The 16,850-nt window shown below is 42.4% G+C and overlaps 1 protein-coding gene across 1 annotated transcript in view; it reads left to right on the plus strand.

Moving 5' to 3' along the window:
* Positions 1-16,850, plus strand: part of GFRA1 (GDNF family receptor alpha 1) — a 177,158-nt gene that overhangs the window by 135,307 nt on the left and 25,001 nt on the right. Inside the window, exon 4 of the mRNA XM_075842738.1 lies at positions 10,593-10,929. Within this exon, the coding sequence (XP_075698853.1) occupies positions 10,593-10,929 (337 nt within the window). The remainder of the gene's footprint in view (positions 1-10,592; positions 10,930-16,850) is intronic.

Genomic DNA, 16,850 nt, shown 5'->3' on the forward strand with positions numbered 1-16,850 from the left:
GATACTCCTTCCTGTATACTTCTCCTTCCTCGATACTCCTTCCTGTATACTTCTCCTTCCTCGATACTCCTTCCTGTATACTTCTCCTTCCTCAATACTCTTTCTTGTTTACTTATCCTTCCTGTATACTTCTTCCTCGATACTCCTTCCTGTATACTTCTCCTTCCTCGATACTCCTTCCTGTATACTTCTCCTTCCTCGATACTTCTCCTTTCTGTATACTTCTCCTTCCTGTATACTTCTGCTTCCTCGATACTCCTTCTTGTATACTTCTCCTTCCTCGATACTCATTCCTGTATACTCCTTCCTGTATACTTCTCCTTCCTCGATACTTCTTACTGTATACTTCTCCTTCCAATATACTTCTCCTGCCTCAATACTCCTTCCTGTATACTTCTCCTGTCTCAATACTTCTTCCTGTATACTTCTCCTTCGTCGATACTCCTTCCTGTATACTTCTCCGTCCTCAATACTTCTCCTTCCTCAATACTTTTTCCTGTATAGTTCTCCTTTCCATATACTTCTCCTGCCTCAATACTCCTTCCTGTATACTTCTCCGTGCTCGATACTTCTTCCTGTATACTTCTCCTTCTTGATACTCCTTCCTTTATACTTCTTCCTGTATACTTCTCCTTCCTCGATATTCCTTCCTGTATACTTCTCCTTCCTTGATACTACTTCCTGTATACTTCTCCTTCCTCGATACTCCTTCCTGTATACTTCTCCTTCCTCGATACTACTTCCTGTATACTTCTCCTTCCTCGATACTCCTTACTGTATACTTCTCCTTCCTCGATACTCCTTCCTGTATATGTCTCCTTCCTCGATACTTCTTCCTGTATACTTCTCCTTGCTGTATACTTCTCCGTGCTCGATACTCCTTCCTGTATACTTCTCATTCCTGTATACTTCTCCTTTCTCGATATTCCTTCCTGTATACTTCTTCCTCGATACCCCTTCCTGTATACTTCTCCTTCCTCGATACTCCTTCCTCTATACTCCTTCCTGTATACTTCTGCTTCCTGTGTACTCCTTCCTGTATAATTCTCCTTCCTCGATACTCCTTCCTGTATACTTCTCATTCCTGTATATTTCTCCTTCCTCGATACTTCTCCTTCCTGTATACTTCTTCCTCGATATTCCTTCCTGTATACTTCTCATTCCTGTATATTTCATCTTCCTCGATAGTTCTCCTTCCTGTATAATTCTTCCTCAATACTCCTTCCTGAATACTTCTCATTCCTGTATATTTCTCCTTCCTCGATACTTCTCCTTCCTATATACTTCTTCCTCGATATTCCTTCCTGTATACTTCTCCTTCCTCGATACTCCTTCCTGTATACTTCTCCTTCCTGTATACTTCTTCCTCGATACCCCTTCCTGTATACTTCTCCTTCCTCGATACTCCTTCCTCTATACTCCTTCCTGTATACTTCTACTTCCTGTGTACTCCTTCCTGTATACTTCTCCTTCCTCGATACTCCTTCCTCTATACTCCTTCCTGTATACTTCTACTTCCTGTGTACTCCTTCCTGTATACTTCTCCTTCCTCGATACTCCTTCCTGTATACTTCTCATTCCTGTATATTTCTCCTTCCTCGATACTTCTCCTTCCTGTATACTTCTTCCTCGATATTCCTTCCTGTATACTTCTCATTCCTGTATATTTCTCCTTCCTCGATACTTCTCCTTCCTGTATAATTCTTCCTCAATACTCCTTCCTGAATACTTCTCATTCCTGTATATTTCTCCTTCCTCGATACTTCTCCTTCCTGTATACTTCTTCCTCAATACGCCAACCTGTATACTTCTCCTTCCTCGATACTCCTTCTTGTATACTTCTCCTTCCTCGATACTCCCTGTATACTTCTCCTTCCTCTATAATCCTTCTTGTATACTGCTCCGTCCTCGATACTCCTTCCTGTATACTTCTCCTTCCTCGATACTCCTTCCTGTATACTTCTTCCTGTATACTTCTCCTTCCTCTATACTCCTTCCTCCTATACTTCTCCTTCCTCGATACTCCTTCCTGTATACTTCTCATTCCTGTATATTTCTCCTTCCTCGATACTTCTCCTTCCTATATACTTCTTCCTCAATAGTCCTTCCTGTATACTTCTCCTTCCTCGATACTCCTTCCTGTATACTCCAATCTGTATACTTCTCCTTCCTGTATACTTCTCCTTCCTCGATACTCCTTCCTGTATATTTCTCCTTCCTCTATACTCCTTCCTGTATACTTCTTCTTCCTCTAGAATTCTTCCTGTATACTTCTCCTTCCCGTATACTCTTTCCTGTATACTTCTCCCTCGATACTCCTTCCTTTATACTTCTCCTTCCTCTATACTCCTTCCTGTATACCTCTCCTTCCTTGATACTCCTTCCTGTATACTTTTCCTTCCTCGATACTCCTCCCTGTATACTTCTCCTTCCTCGATACTCCTTCTTGTTTACTTCTCCTTCCTCGATACTCCTTCCTGTATACTTCTCCTTCCTCGACACTCCTTCCTGTATACTTCTCCTTCCTCGATACTCCTTCCTGTATACTTCTCCTTCTTCGATACTTCTCCTTCCTGTATATTTCTCCTTCCTCGATACTTCTCCTTCCTGTATACTTCTTCCTCGATACGCCAACCTGTATACTTCTCCTTCCTCGATACTCCTTCTTGTATACTTCTCCTTCCTCGATACTCCCTGTATACTTCTCCTTCCTCTATAATCCTTCTTGTATACTGCTCCGTCCTCGATACTCCTTCCTGTATACTTCTCCTTCCTCGATACTCCTTCCTGTATACTTCTTCCTGTATACTTCTCCTTCCTCTATACTACTTCCTCCTATACTTCTCCTTCCTCGATACTCCTTCCTGTATACTTCTCATTCCTGTATATTTCTCCTTCCTCGATACTTCTCCTTCCTATATACTTCTTCCTCAATAGTCCTTCCTGTATACTTCTCCTTCCTCGATACTCCTTCCTGTATACTCCAATCTGTATACTTCTCCTTCCTGTATACTTCTCCTTCCTGTATACTTCTCCTTCCTCGATACTCCTTCCTGTATATTTCTCCTTCCTCTATACTCCTTCCTGTATACTTCTTCTTCCTCTAGAATTCTTCCTGTATACTTCTCCTTCCCGTATACTCTTTCCTGTATACTTCTCCCTCGATACTCCTTCCTTTATACTTCTCCTTCCTCTATACTCCTTCCTGTATACCTCTCCTTCCTTGATACTCCTTCCTGTATACTTTTCCTTCCTCGATACTCCTCCCTGTATACTTCTCCTTCCTCGATACTCCTTCTTGTTTACTTCTCCTTCCTCTATACTCCTTCCTGTATACTTCTCCTTCCTCGACACTCCTTCCTGTATACTTCTCCTTCCTCGATACTCCTTCCTGTATACTTCTCCTTCTTCGATACTTCTCCTTCCTGTATATTTCTCCTTCCTCGATACTTCTCCTTCCTGTATACTTCTTCCTCGATATTCCTTCCTGTACACTTCTCCTTCCTGTATACTTCTTCCTCGATACGCCAACCTGTATACTTCTCCTTCCTCGATACTCCTTCTTGTATACTTCTCCTTCCTCGATACTCCCTGTATACTTCTCCTTCCTCTATAATCCTTCTTGTATACTGCTCCGTCCTCGATACTCCTTCCTGTATACTTCTCCTTCCTCGATACTCCTTCCTGTATACTTCTCCTTCCTGTATACTTCTCCTTCCTCTATACTCCTTCCTCCTATACTTCTCCTTCCTCTATACTCCTTCCTCCTATACTTCTCCTTCCTCGATACTCCTTCCTGTATACTTCTCATTCCTGTATATTTCTCCTTCCTCGATACTTCTCCTTCCTATATACTTCTTCCTCAATAGTCCTTCCTGTATACCTCTCCTTCCTTGATACTCCTTCCTGTATACTTTTCCTTCCTCGATACTCCTCCCTGTATACTTCTCCTTCCTCGATACTCCTTCTTGTTTACTTCTCCTTCCTCTATACTCCTTCCTGTATACTTCTCCTTCCTCGACACTCCTTCCTGTATACTTCTCCTTCCTCGATACTCCTTCCTGTATACTTCTCCTTCTTCGATACTTCTCCTTCCTGTATATTTCTCCTTCCTCGATACTTCTCCTTCCTGTATACTTCTTCCTCGATACGCCAACCTGTATACTTCTCCTTCCTCGATACTCCTTCTTGTATACTTCTCCTTCCTCGATACTCCCTGTATACTTCTCCTTCCTCTATAATCCTTCTTGTATACTGCTCCGTCCTCGATACTCCTTCCTGTATACTTCTCCTTCCTCGATACTCCTTCCTGTATACTTCTTCCTGTATACTTCTCCTTCCTCTATACTCCTTCCTCCTATACTTCTCCTTCCTCGATACTCCTTCCTGTATACTTCTCATTCCTGTATATTTCTCCTTCCTCGATACTTCTCCTTCCTATATACTTCTTCCTCAATAGTCCTTCCTGTATACTTCTCCTTCCTCGATACTCCTTCCTGTATACTCCAATCTGTATACTTCTCCTTCCTGTATACTTCTCCTTCCTGTATACTTCTCCTTCCTCGATACTCCTTCCTGTATATTTCTCCTTCCTCTATACTCCTTCCTGTATACTTCTTCTTCCTCTAGAATTCTTCCTGTATACTTCTCCTTCCCGTATACTCTTTCCTGTATACTTCTCCCTCGATACTCCTTCCTTTATACTTCTCTATCCTCTATACTCCTTCCTGTATACCTCTCCTTCCTTGATACTCCTTCCTGTATACTTTTCCTTCCTCGATACTCCTCCCTGTATACTTCTCCTTCCTCGATACTCCTTCTTGTTTACTTCTCCTTCCTCTATACTCCTTCCTGTATACTTCTCCTTCCTCGACACTCCTTCCTGTATACTTCTCCTTCCTCGATACTCCTTCCTGTATACTTCTCCTTCTTCGATACTTCTCCTTCCTGTATATTTCTCCTTCCTCGATACTTCTCCTTCCTGTATACTTCTTCCTCGATATTCCTTCCTGTACACTTCTCCTTCCTGTATACTTCTTCCTCGATACGCCAACCTGTATACTTCTCCTTCCTCGATACTCCTTCTTGTATACTTCTCCTTCCTCGATACTCCCTGTATACTTCTCCTTCCTCTATAATCCTTCTTGTATACTGCTCCGTCCTCGATACTCCTTCCTGTATACTTCTCCTTCCTCGATACTCCTTCCTGTATACTTCTCCTTCCTGTATACTTCTCCTTCCTCTATACTCCTTCCTCCTATACTTCTCCTTCCTCGATACTCCTTCCTGTATACTTCTCATTCCTGTATATTTCTCCTTCCTCGATACTTCTCCTTCCTATATACTTCTTCCTCAATAGTCTTTCCTGTATACTTCTCCTTCCTCGATACTCCTTCCTGTATACTCCAATCTGTATACTTCTCCTTCCTGTACATACTTCTCCTTCCTGTATACTTCTCCTTCCTCGATACTCCTTCCTGTATATTTCTCCTTCCTCTATACTCCTTCCTGTATACTTCTTCTTCCTCTAGAATTCTTCCTGTATACTTCTCCTTCCCGTATACTCTTTCCTGTATACTTCTCCCTCGATACTCCTTCCTTTATACTTCTCCTTCCTCTATACTCCTTCCTGTATACCTCTCCTTCCTTGATACTCCTTCCTGTATACTTTTCCTTCCTCGATACTCCTCCCTGTATACTTCTCCTTCCTCGATACTCCTTCTTGTTTACTTCTCCTTCCTCTATACTCCTTCCTGTATACTTCTCCTTCCTCGACACTCCTTCCTGTATACTTCTCCTTCCTCGATACTCCTTCCTGTATACTTCTCCTTCTTCGATACTTCTCCTTCCTGTATACTTCTCCTTCCTGTATACTTCTCCTTCCTCGATACTCCTTCCTTTATACTTCTTCCTTTATACTTCTCCTTCCTGTATACTTCCCCTTCCTCAATACTCCTTCCTATATATTTCTCCTTCCTGTATACTCCTTCCTGTATACTTCTCCTTCCTCAATACTCCTTCCTGTATACTTCTCCTTCCTCAATACTCCTTCCTGTATACTTCTCCTTCCTCGATACTCCTTCCTGTATTCTTCTCCTTCCTCGATACTCCTTCCTGTATACTCCAATCTGTATACTTCTCCTTCCTGTACATACTTCTCCTTCCTGTATACTTCTCCTTCCTCGATACTCCTTCCTGTATATTTCTCCTTCCTCTATACTCCTTCCTGTATACTTCTTCTTCCTCTAGAATTCTTCCTGTATACTTCTCCTTCCCGTATACTCTTTCCTGTATACTTCTCCCTCGATACTCCTTCCTTTATACTTCTCCTTCCTCTATACTCCTTCCTGTATACCTCTCCTTCCTTGATACTCCTTCCTGTATACTTTTCCTTCCTCGATACTCCTCCCTGTATACTTCTCCTTCCTCGATACTCCTTCTTGTTTACTTCTCCTTCCTCTATACTCCTTCCTGTATTCTTCTCCTTCCTCGATACTCCTTCCTGTATACTCCAATCTGTATACTTCTCCTTCCTGTACATACTTCTCCTTCCTGTATACTTCTCCTTCCTCGATACTCCTTCCTGTATATTTCTCCTTCCTCTATACTCCTTCCTGTATACTTCTTCTTCCTCTAGAATTCTTCCTGTATACTTCTCCTTCCCGTATACTCTTTCCTGTATACTTCTCCCTCGATACTCCTTCCTTTATACTTCTCCTTCCTCTATACTCCTTCCTGTATACCTCTCCTTCCTTGATACTCCTTCCTGTATACTTTTCCTTCCTCGATACTCCTCCCTGTATACTTCTCCTTCCTCGACACTCCTTCCTGTATACTTCTCCTTCCTCGATACTCCTTCCTGTATACTTCTCCTTCTTCGATACTTCTCCTTCCTGTATACTTCTCCTTCCTGTATACTTCTCCTTCCTCGATACTCCTTCCTTTATACTTCTTCCTTTATACTTCTCCTTCCTGTATACTTCCCCTTCCTCAATACTCCTTCCTATATATTTCTCCTTCCTGTATACTCCTTCCTGTATACTTCTCCTTCCTCAATACTCCTTCCTGTATACTTCTCCTTCCTCAATACTCCTTCCTGTATACTTCTCCTTCCTCGATACTCCTTCCTGTATTCTTCTCCTTCCTCGATACTCCTTCCTGTATACTTCTTCCTCGATACTCCTTCCTGTATACTTCTCCTTCCTCGATACTCCTTCCTCTATACTTCTTCCTGTATACTTCTTCCTGTATACCTCCCCTTCTGTACACTTCTTCCTGTATACTTCTCCTTCCTGTATACTTCTTCCTCTATACTCCTTCCTGTATACTTCTCCTTCCTGTATACTTCTTCCTCTACTCCTTCCTGTATACTTCTCCTTCCTGTATACTTTTCCTTCCTCGATACTCATTCCTGTATACTCCTTCCTGTATATTTCCCCTTCCTCGATACTCCTTCCTGTATACTTCTCCTTCCTTCATGATCCTCTCCTGGCTATGACTAAAAAAAACTGGCTTCATAAGTGAATGTGTGTATTGGACGGTATGATTGGATTGCTGCTAGTGCTCGCCTCTTTATTTACCATCAAGTAATTAATCCAATTATCCACTAATGAGCATGCCGTACACATCCTGCACATTCCACCCTCATTAGAGGGATCTCTGGGTAATGTGTGCAGGGGGGCAGCTGCTGACAGCGCACATTCTCGCCCGCTGGATACCAGCTGACGGAAGCTTCATGAAAACGAGTTCTTACTTTCCTTAAGTTTTTAGTTTTTTTTGCCAGACAAAGACCCAGAATGAGTTGTAGAATGTGACAGCCGTAACAGAAGCTGCAACAGCTGCTCTAATAGATGACGACAATGGTCTAGAGATGGTGTGAACAGTGCCCACATCCCAAGCCACAGTGCCCCATAACCATGTCAGCCACAGGTGTTACATAGGACTGCAGGTAACATCTTCTATATTATCTGTACTCCGAGAGTTATCACTGTGTTATCTGTGGTGTTACATAGGACTGCAGGTAACACTACTACATTATCTGTACTCAGAGAGTTATCACTGTGTTATCTGTGGTGTTACATAGGACTGCAGGTAACATCAACTACATTATCTGTACTCAGGGAGTTATCATTGTGTTATCTGTGGTGTTACATAGGACTGCAGGTAACATCTACATTATCTGTACTCAGAGAGTTATCACTGTGTTATCTGTGGTGTTACATAGGACTGCATGTAACTCTACCACATTATCTGTAATCAGAGAGTTATCACTGTGTTATCTGTGGTGTTACATAGGACTGCAGGTAACATCTACTACATTATCTGTACTCAGAGAGTTATCACTGTGTTATCTGTGGTGTTACATAGGACTGCAGGTAACATCTACTACATTATCTGTACTCAGAGAGTTATCACTGTGTTATCTGTGGTATTACATAGGACTGCAGGTAACATCTACATTATCTGTAATCAGAGAGTTATCACTGTGTTATCTGTGGTGTTACATAGGACTGCAGGTAACACTACTACATTATCTGTAATCAGAGAGTTATCACTGTGTTATCTGTGGTGTTACATAGGACTGCAGGTAACACTACTACATTATCTGTACTCAGAGTTATCACTGTGTTATCTGTGGTGTTACATAGGACTGCAGGTAACACTACTACATTATCTGTACTCAGAGAGTTATCACTGTGTTATCTGTGGTGTTACATAGGACTGCAGGTAACATCTACTACATTATCTGTACTCAGAGAGTAATCACTGTGTTATCTGTGGTGTTACATAGGACTGCAGGTGACATCTACTACATTATCTGTAATCAGAGAGTTATCACTGTGTTATCTGTGGTGTTACATAGGACTGCCGGTAACATCTACTACATTATCTGTAATCAGAGAGTTATCACTGTGTTATCTGTGGTGTTACATAGGACTGCAGGTAACATCTACTACATTATCTGTACTCAGAGACTTATCACTGTGTTATCTGCGGTGTTACATAGGACTGCAGGTGACATCTACTACATTATCTGTAATCAGAGAGTTATCACTGTGTTATCTGTGGTGTTACATAGGACTGCAGGTAACATCTACTACATTATCTGTAATCAGAGAGTTATCACTGTGTTATCTGTGGTGTTACATAGGACTGCAGGTAACATCTACTACATTATCTGTACTCAGAGAGTTATCACTGTGTTATCTGTGGTGTTACATAGGACTGCAGGTAAGATCTACTACATTATCTGTACTCAGAGAGTTATCACTGTGTTATCTGTGGTGTTACATAGGACTGCAGGTAACATCTACTACATTATCTGTACTCAGAGAGTTATCACTGTGTTATCTGTGGTGTTACATAGGACTGCAGGTAACATCTACTACATTATCTGTACTCAGAGAGTTATCACTGTGTTATCTGTGGCGTTACATAGGACTGCAGGTAACATCTACTACATTATCTGTACTCAGAGACTTATCACTGTGTTATCTGCGGTGTTACATAGGACTGCAGGTGACATCTACTACATTATCTGTACTCAGAGTCATCACTGTGTTATCTGTGGTGTTACATAGGACTGCAGGTAACACTACTACATTATCTGTACTCAGAGAGTTATCACTGTGTTATCTGTGGTGTTACATAGGACTGCAGGTAACATCTACTACATTATCTGTACTCAGAGTCATCACTGTGTTATCTGTGGTGTTACATAGGACTGCAGGTAACACTACTACATTATCTGTACTCAGAGACTTATCACTGTGTTATCTGTGGTGTTACATAGGACTGCAGGTAACACTACTATATTATCTGTACTCAGAGAGTTATCACTGTGTTATCTGTGGTGTTACATAGGACTGCAGGTAACACCACTACATTATCTGTAATATTTCTCTGATCCGTCAAAAACAAACCTATTTTACCTTCCGTTGCTTTCATTCTGGCATCAGCCGTCCTGTCCGTTTTGTTTTTTTACTTCTACTGATCCGCTAAAACGGATGCCACAACGCAGATGTGAATGAAGCCCAACATCTGCTGCACTGTCTGTACTGTGTATATATCTACCTTTATGTGTTTGTATATGACCCATTATGTGTGTGTGCGGATATATATCTGCCCCTATGTATGTACAGTATATATTTTCCAGTATGTGCGTGTCTGTATTTGTGGTTAACTTTTGGTTAGTGGAGGGCAGCAATAGAAAGTCCCGCACAGGGCGCCATCCAACCTACGGCCAGCCCTGGTCACAGTGCCCCATAACAATGTCAGCCACAGTGCCTCTATAACCATGACAACCACAGTGCTCCCAAAACAGTGACAGCCATAGTGCCTCTATAACATGGACAGCCACAGTGCTCCCATAACAATGACAGACGCTGTACCCACATAACAGAGTAGACCACAGTGCCCTCATAACAATAACAAACACAGTTCCCCCGTAACAGAGACAGCTGCAGTGCCTCTATAACAGTAATTGTTACAGTGCCCCCATAACAATGACAACCACAGTGCCTCTCTAGCACCAACAGCTACAATAATCCTCCATAGTCCCCTGAATAATACTATTTTCTTTTCCTTTTCAGAACCGTTCCTCACGAAGGGTAACGATTGCTTAGACGCAGCGAAGGCCTGTAACCTGGACGATACGTGTAAGAAGTACCGCTCGGCCTACATAACGCCCTGCACGAACAGCATATCCAACGAGGTCTGCAACCGGCGAAAGTGCCACAAAGCCCTGCGCCAGTTCTTCGACAAGGTCCCAGCCAAGCACAGCTACGGCATGTTGTTCTGTTCCTGCAAGGACACGGCCTGCTCGGAGCGGAGACGTCAGACCATCGTCCCTGCGTGTTCATACGAGGAGAGGGAGAAGCAAAACTGCCTGAACCTGCAGGAGGTCTGCAAGACCAACTACATCTGCAGGTGACCGCCCCCCCCCCCCCTCCGTGTATCAGTGAACGTGCGCAGGGCTGTGTTTTTCGCTTTTGTTTCGTGCGATTTTCATATTCACAGGAAAACCACATTTGTATAAATACTGCAGCGGTTTTGGTGAAAATACAAAAAATGTGGAAAAGAATCTTCTTATATAATAATGGCGCGTAACATATAGAAGCGCTCGCGGCTGCGAAGCCTCAGGGTTTTACGGAGTCCCATCAGTCTGGTCATTGGGGGATAACGCTTTGCAGACCCCAACAATGTGGTCTATGACAGATGAAGTTCCCCTATAGATCTGCACATACAGACACCTATGTAACCATGGAATATAGTGCAGCAGATCAGGGGTGGATTCTGTGCCGCTGTCGGGTTCTTTTTGTGAGGAGCTGTGACGTTATTATGTTGACGCTCCTTCATATGGGGCCCGGTGACCCCCCGCGCCTGCGTAGATTTCCTCCAGATTAAGTTAATTGGAATGTCATGTTGTGTCAGCGTCTCCGGCGTCCCCTGCAGTCACCCTGGAGCCGCCCTGGTTTACAGCGTAAAGTGGCAGAAAAGGAACATGTGCTGAGGGCATAAAACAATCAACGCGAAGTCCCGCAGCTGATGTAAAAGGGGGCCACACACATGGGGGGGGGGCAGAGGTGTCACAGCGGGGGGGGGGGGGCGCATGCATCTGTAATATATCCACTGAATTTATGATCATATCTGCGTCATTTGTTGGGCACCCCCCCCCCCCCCCCCCCGCCATAGGAGCAAAACCACAGGAGACGCAGAATCAGGAAAACTATGATGCAGCGTACCCCATTATGAGAGTGTATGACGGAGTGTACCCCATTATGAGGAGAGTGTATGACGGATCATACCCCATTATGAGGAGTGTATGACTGAGCGTACCCCATTATGAGGAGTGTATGACTGAGCGTACCCCATTATGAGGAGAGTATGACGGAGTGTACCCCATTATGAGGACAGTGTATGACTGAGTGTACCCCATTATGAGGAGAGTGTATGACGGAGTGTACCCCGTTATGAGGACAGTGTATGACTGAGTGTACCCCATTATGAGGACAGTGTATGACTGAGTGTACCCCATTATGGGGAGAGTGTATGACTGAGTGTACCCCATTATGAGGAGAGTATGACGGAGTGTACCCCATTATGAGGAGAGTGTATGACGGAGTGTACCCCATTATGAGAAGAGTGTATGACTGAGTGTACCCCATTATGAGGAGAGTATGACGGAGTGTACCCCATTATGAGGAGAGTGTATGACGGAGTGTACCCCATTATGAGAAGAGTGTATGACGGAGTGTACCCCATTATGAGAAGAGTGTATGACTGAGTGTACCCCATTATGAGGATAGTGTATGACGGAGTGTACCCCATTATGAGGATAGTGTATGACGGAGTGTACCCCATTATGAGGAGAGTGTATGACGGATCGTACCCCATTATGAGGACAGTGTATGACGGAGTGTACCCCATTATGAGGAGAGTGTATGACGGAGTGTACCCCATTATGAGGACAGTGTATGACGGAGTGTACCCCGTTATGAGGACAGTGTATGACTGAGTGTACCCCATTATGAGAAGAGTGTATGACGGAGTGTACCCCATTATGAGAAGTGTATGACTGAGTGTACCCCATTATGAGGATAGTGTATGACGGAGTGTACCCCATTATGAGGATAGTGTATGACGGAGTGTACCCCATTATGAGGAGAGTGTATGACGGAGTGTACCCCATTATGAGGACAGTGTATGACGGAGTGTACCCCATTATGAGGACAGTGTATGACTGAGTGTTCCCCATTATGAGGAGAGTGTATGACTGAGTGTACCCCATTATGAGGAGAGTGTATGACTGAGTGTACCCCATTATGAGGAGAGTGTATGACTGAGTGTTCCCCATTATGAGGAGAGTGTATGACTGAGTGTACCCCATTATGAGGACAGTGTATGATGGAGTGTACCCCGTTATGAGGACAGTGTTTGTTCGCTGCTGGGGTCACGTCGTTCATGTCCTGAGGGAGCGCAGAGAAGGTGCCATCAACTAATAGTCACAGAGTTCATCACAATCCAAACCAGACCCCGGAACAGCAGAGCAATTAATCTAATTATCTCCTGATTCATTTGCTTTGCGCATTAAGTATCCGGGAGGGGGAGGGGGAGGAAGTGCCTCCGTAATTGGGGCAAAAAGTTCTCTGCTGGAAAATGAGGTGAAATGTCACAATGTAGCAGAGCTGCAGCCACCGAGCACAGTGATACACCTGCTGAGATACCTGTATACTGGGCAGTAAGATACACCTGCTGAGATACCTGTACACTGGACAGTATGATACACCTGCTGAGATACCTGTACACTGGGCAGTATGATACACCTGCTGAGATACCTGTACACTGGGCAGTATGATACACCTGCTGAGATACCTGTACACTGGGCAGTATGATACACCTGCTGAGATACCTGTACACTGGGCAGTATGATACACCTGCTGAGATACCTGTACACTGGGCAGTATGATACACCTGCTGAGATACCTGTACACTGGGCAGTAAGATACACCTGCTGAGATACCTGTACACTGGGCAGTAAGATACACCTGCTGAGATACCTGTACACTGGGCAGTATGATACAGCTGCTGAGATACCTGTACACTGGGCAGTATGATACACCTGCTGAGATACCTGTATACTGGGCAGTATGATACACCTGCTGAGATACCTGTACACTGGGCAGTATGATACACCTGCTGAGATACCTGTACACTGGGCAGTATGATACACCTGCTGAGATACCTGTATACTGGGCAGTATGATACACCTGCTGAGATACCTGTACACTGGGCAGTATGATACACCTGCTGAGATACCTGTACACTGGGCAGTAAGATACACCTGCTGAGATACCTGTACACTGGGCAGTAAGATACACCTGCTGAGATACCTGTACACTGGGCAGTATGATACAGCTGCTGAGATACCTGTACACTGGGCAGTATGATACACCTGCTGAGATACCTGTATACTGGGCAGTATGATACACCTGCTGAGATACCTGTATACTGGGCAGTATGATACACCTGCTGAGATACCTGTACACTGGGCAGTATGATACACCTGCTGAGATACCTGTACACTAGGCAGTATGATACACCTGCTGAGATACCTGTACACTGGGCAGTAAGATACACCTGCTGAGATACCTGTATACTGGGCAGTACGATACACCTGCTGAGATACCTGTACACTGGGCAGCCACTTTACTTCTCTTCTACTGATTCTGAGTTACATCATGTCTTATATACCAGTCACCTTGCCAGAGCTGCACTCACAATTCTGCTGGTTTTCTAATAGTTGTTCGGTTAGAGAACCTTAAAACTTCCTGTCACCCTTTGCTGGTTCTAGACAGGGCATGGTGTGGAGATGTGGTGTCTACACCAGGCACGGTAACTTACTACTAAACACTACATCTCCCAGAATGCACTTCACCATGTTTTGTAGGATAGGGTCCCCCAGCACAGGTCTTAGCCGGCTCCTCTTGCAGTATAGAAGATGGCGGCAGGGTTGTGGCAATGTAGATATTTGGACTCATTAGGGCGCTGCGCGGTCATCGTGGCACTCAGAGATTATTGTTTCGAGTCTGCAGGGATTTCGTGATGAATTATTACCAGGGTTTCGGTGTAAAGGGATCTGTCCTGGAGGAACAATAGAGAAGGACAGATCAAGTGTTCACAATATTAATCCTATCAGCCAGTGAGCGAACGTTACCCTATATACCACCACTATATCAATACTATATGATAATAAAAGAAATGATAGCGCTCAATGCCAGTCTGCTGCATCTAAAGCGCACAGGATATTATCGTGTATTAGAAAGGCATGGCTACTAATAAGAAGGTAGTGGATGATAAAGGGAATCATCAGAGAAATACAATATACAGGTCACGGTTATAAAGTGCGTAGAATCCAGAGATCTGCCCGACCACCAGTAGGGGGCAGGGATTGGTCTCTGCTGGGGATTTCTGCCTTTTCTGGGGGTGTAGGTAGACATGGTAGAACTTGACGGACTCCAGTCTGATTTCACCCATTATATTTATAACTAGTCATTTTCACATTGATATAACCGTCATTCTAAAGCTCGGCTCTGGGCGGAGCGCTCCCTTATATCACAGAGCACGGAGACGACAGCCCCCCATCACACATGACATGTGTCAGGAACCATCAGTGTTTACCTGCAGGGAGAGGGGTTAATGGATGGTATTTACCCGAGCAGCAGCTCCGCGTGGAGAAGTGATATATTCCTTCCGTGCAGTATCATCATTATCGCTGCGGAGATCTGACACATTGTCACGAAGAGATTTATCTCAGAAAGGACAAATTATTGTCGGGAAGTTTGTGTTTTATTCTAAACAATTCTAATAAGACGACGGAAAGGCAGAAATAACGAGGAGACGGCGACACTGACCGTAAATCTACAGTCACAGAAAATTACAGATTCATCAGAGATAATGACCAGAAGTGATCTTACCAGCAACATGATCCATCTATCTATCTATCTATCTATCTATCTATCTATCTATCTATCTATCTATCTATCTATCTATCTATCTATCTCATATCTATCTATCTATCTCATATCTATCTATCTATCTATCTATCTATCTATCTATCTCATATCTATCTATCTATCTATCTATCTATCTATCTATCTATCTATCTATCTATCTATCTATCTATCTATCCATCTATCTATCTATCTATCTATCTCATATCTATCTATCTATCTATCTATCTATCTATCTATCTATCTATCTATCTATCTATCTATCTATCTCATATCTATCTATCTATCTATCTATCTATCTATCTATCTATCTATCTCATATCTATCTATCTATCTATCTATCTCATATCTATCTATCTATCTCATATCTATCTATCTATCTCATATCTATCTATCTATCTCATATCTATCTATCTATCTATCTATCTATCTATCTATCTATCTATCTATCTATCTATCTATCTATCTCATATCTATCTATCTATCTATCTATCTATCTATCTCATATCTATCTATCTATCTCATATCTATCTATCTATCTCATATCTATCTATCTATCTATCTATCTCATATCTATCTATCTATCTCATATCTATCTATCTATCTCATATCTATCTATCTATCTCATATCTATCTATCTATCTATCTATCTATCTATCTATCTATCTATCTATCTATCTATCTATCTCATATATATCTATCTATCTATCTATCTCATATCTATCTATCTATCTATCTATCTCATATCTATCTATCTATCTCATATCTATCTATCTATCTATCTCATATCTATCTATCTATCTATCTATCTATCTCATATCTATCTATCTCATATCTATCTCATATCTATCTATCTATCTATCTATCTCATATCTATCTATCTATCTATCTCATATCTATCTATCTATCTATCTATCTATCTATCTATCTATCTCATATCTATCTATCTCATATCTATCTATCTATCTATCTATCTATCTCATATCTATCTATCTATCTATCTATCTATCTATCTATCTATCTATCTATCTCATATCTATCTATCTATCTATCTCATATCTATCTATCTATCTATCTATCTCATATCTATCTATCTATCTATCTATCTATCTCATATCTATCTATCTATCTATCTCATATCTATCTATCTATCTATCTCATATCTATCTATCTATCTATCTATCTATCTATCTATCTATCTATCTCATATCTATCTATCTATCTATCTCATATCTATCTATCTATCTATCTATCTATCTATCTATCTATCTATCTATCTATCTATCTATCTATCTATCTATCTATCTCATATCTATCTATATATCTGTCTCTAGCGCT

The sequence above is a fragment of the Rhinoderma darwinii genome, chromosome 11, assembly GCF_050947455.1.
Source record: "Rhinoderma darwinii isolate aRhiDar2 chromosome 11, aRhiDar2.hap1, whole genome shotgun sequence".
Taxonomy (NCBI): Eukaryota; Metazoa; Chordata; class Amphibia; order Anura; family Rhinodermatidae; genus Rhinoderma; species Rhinoderma darwinii.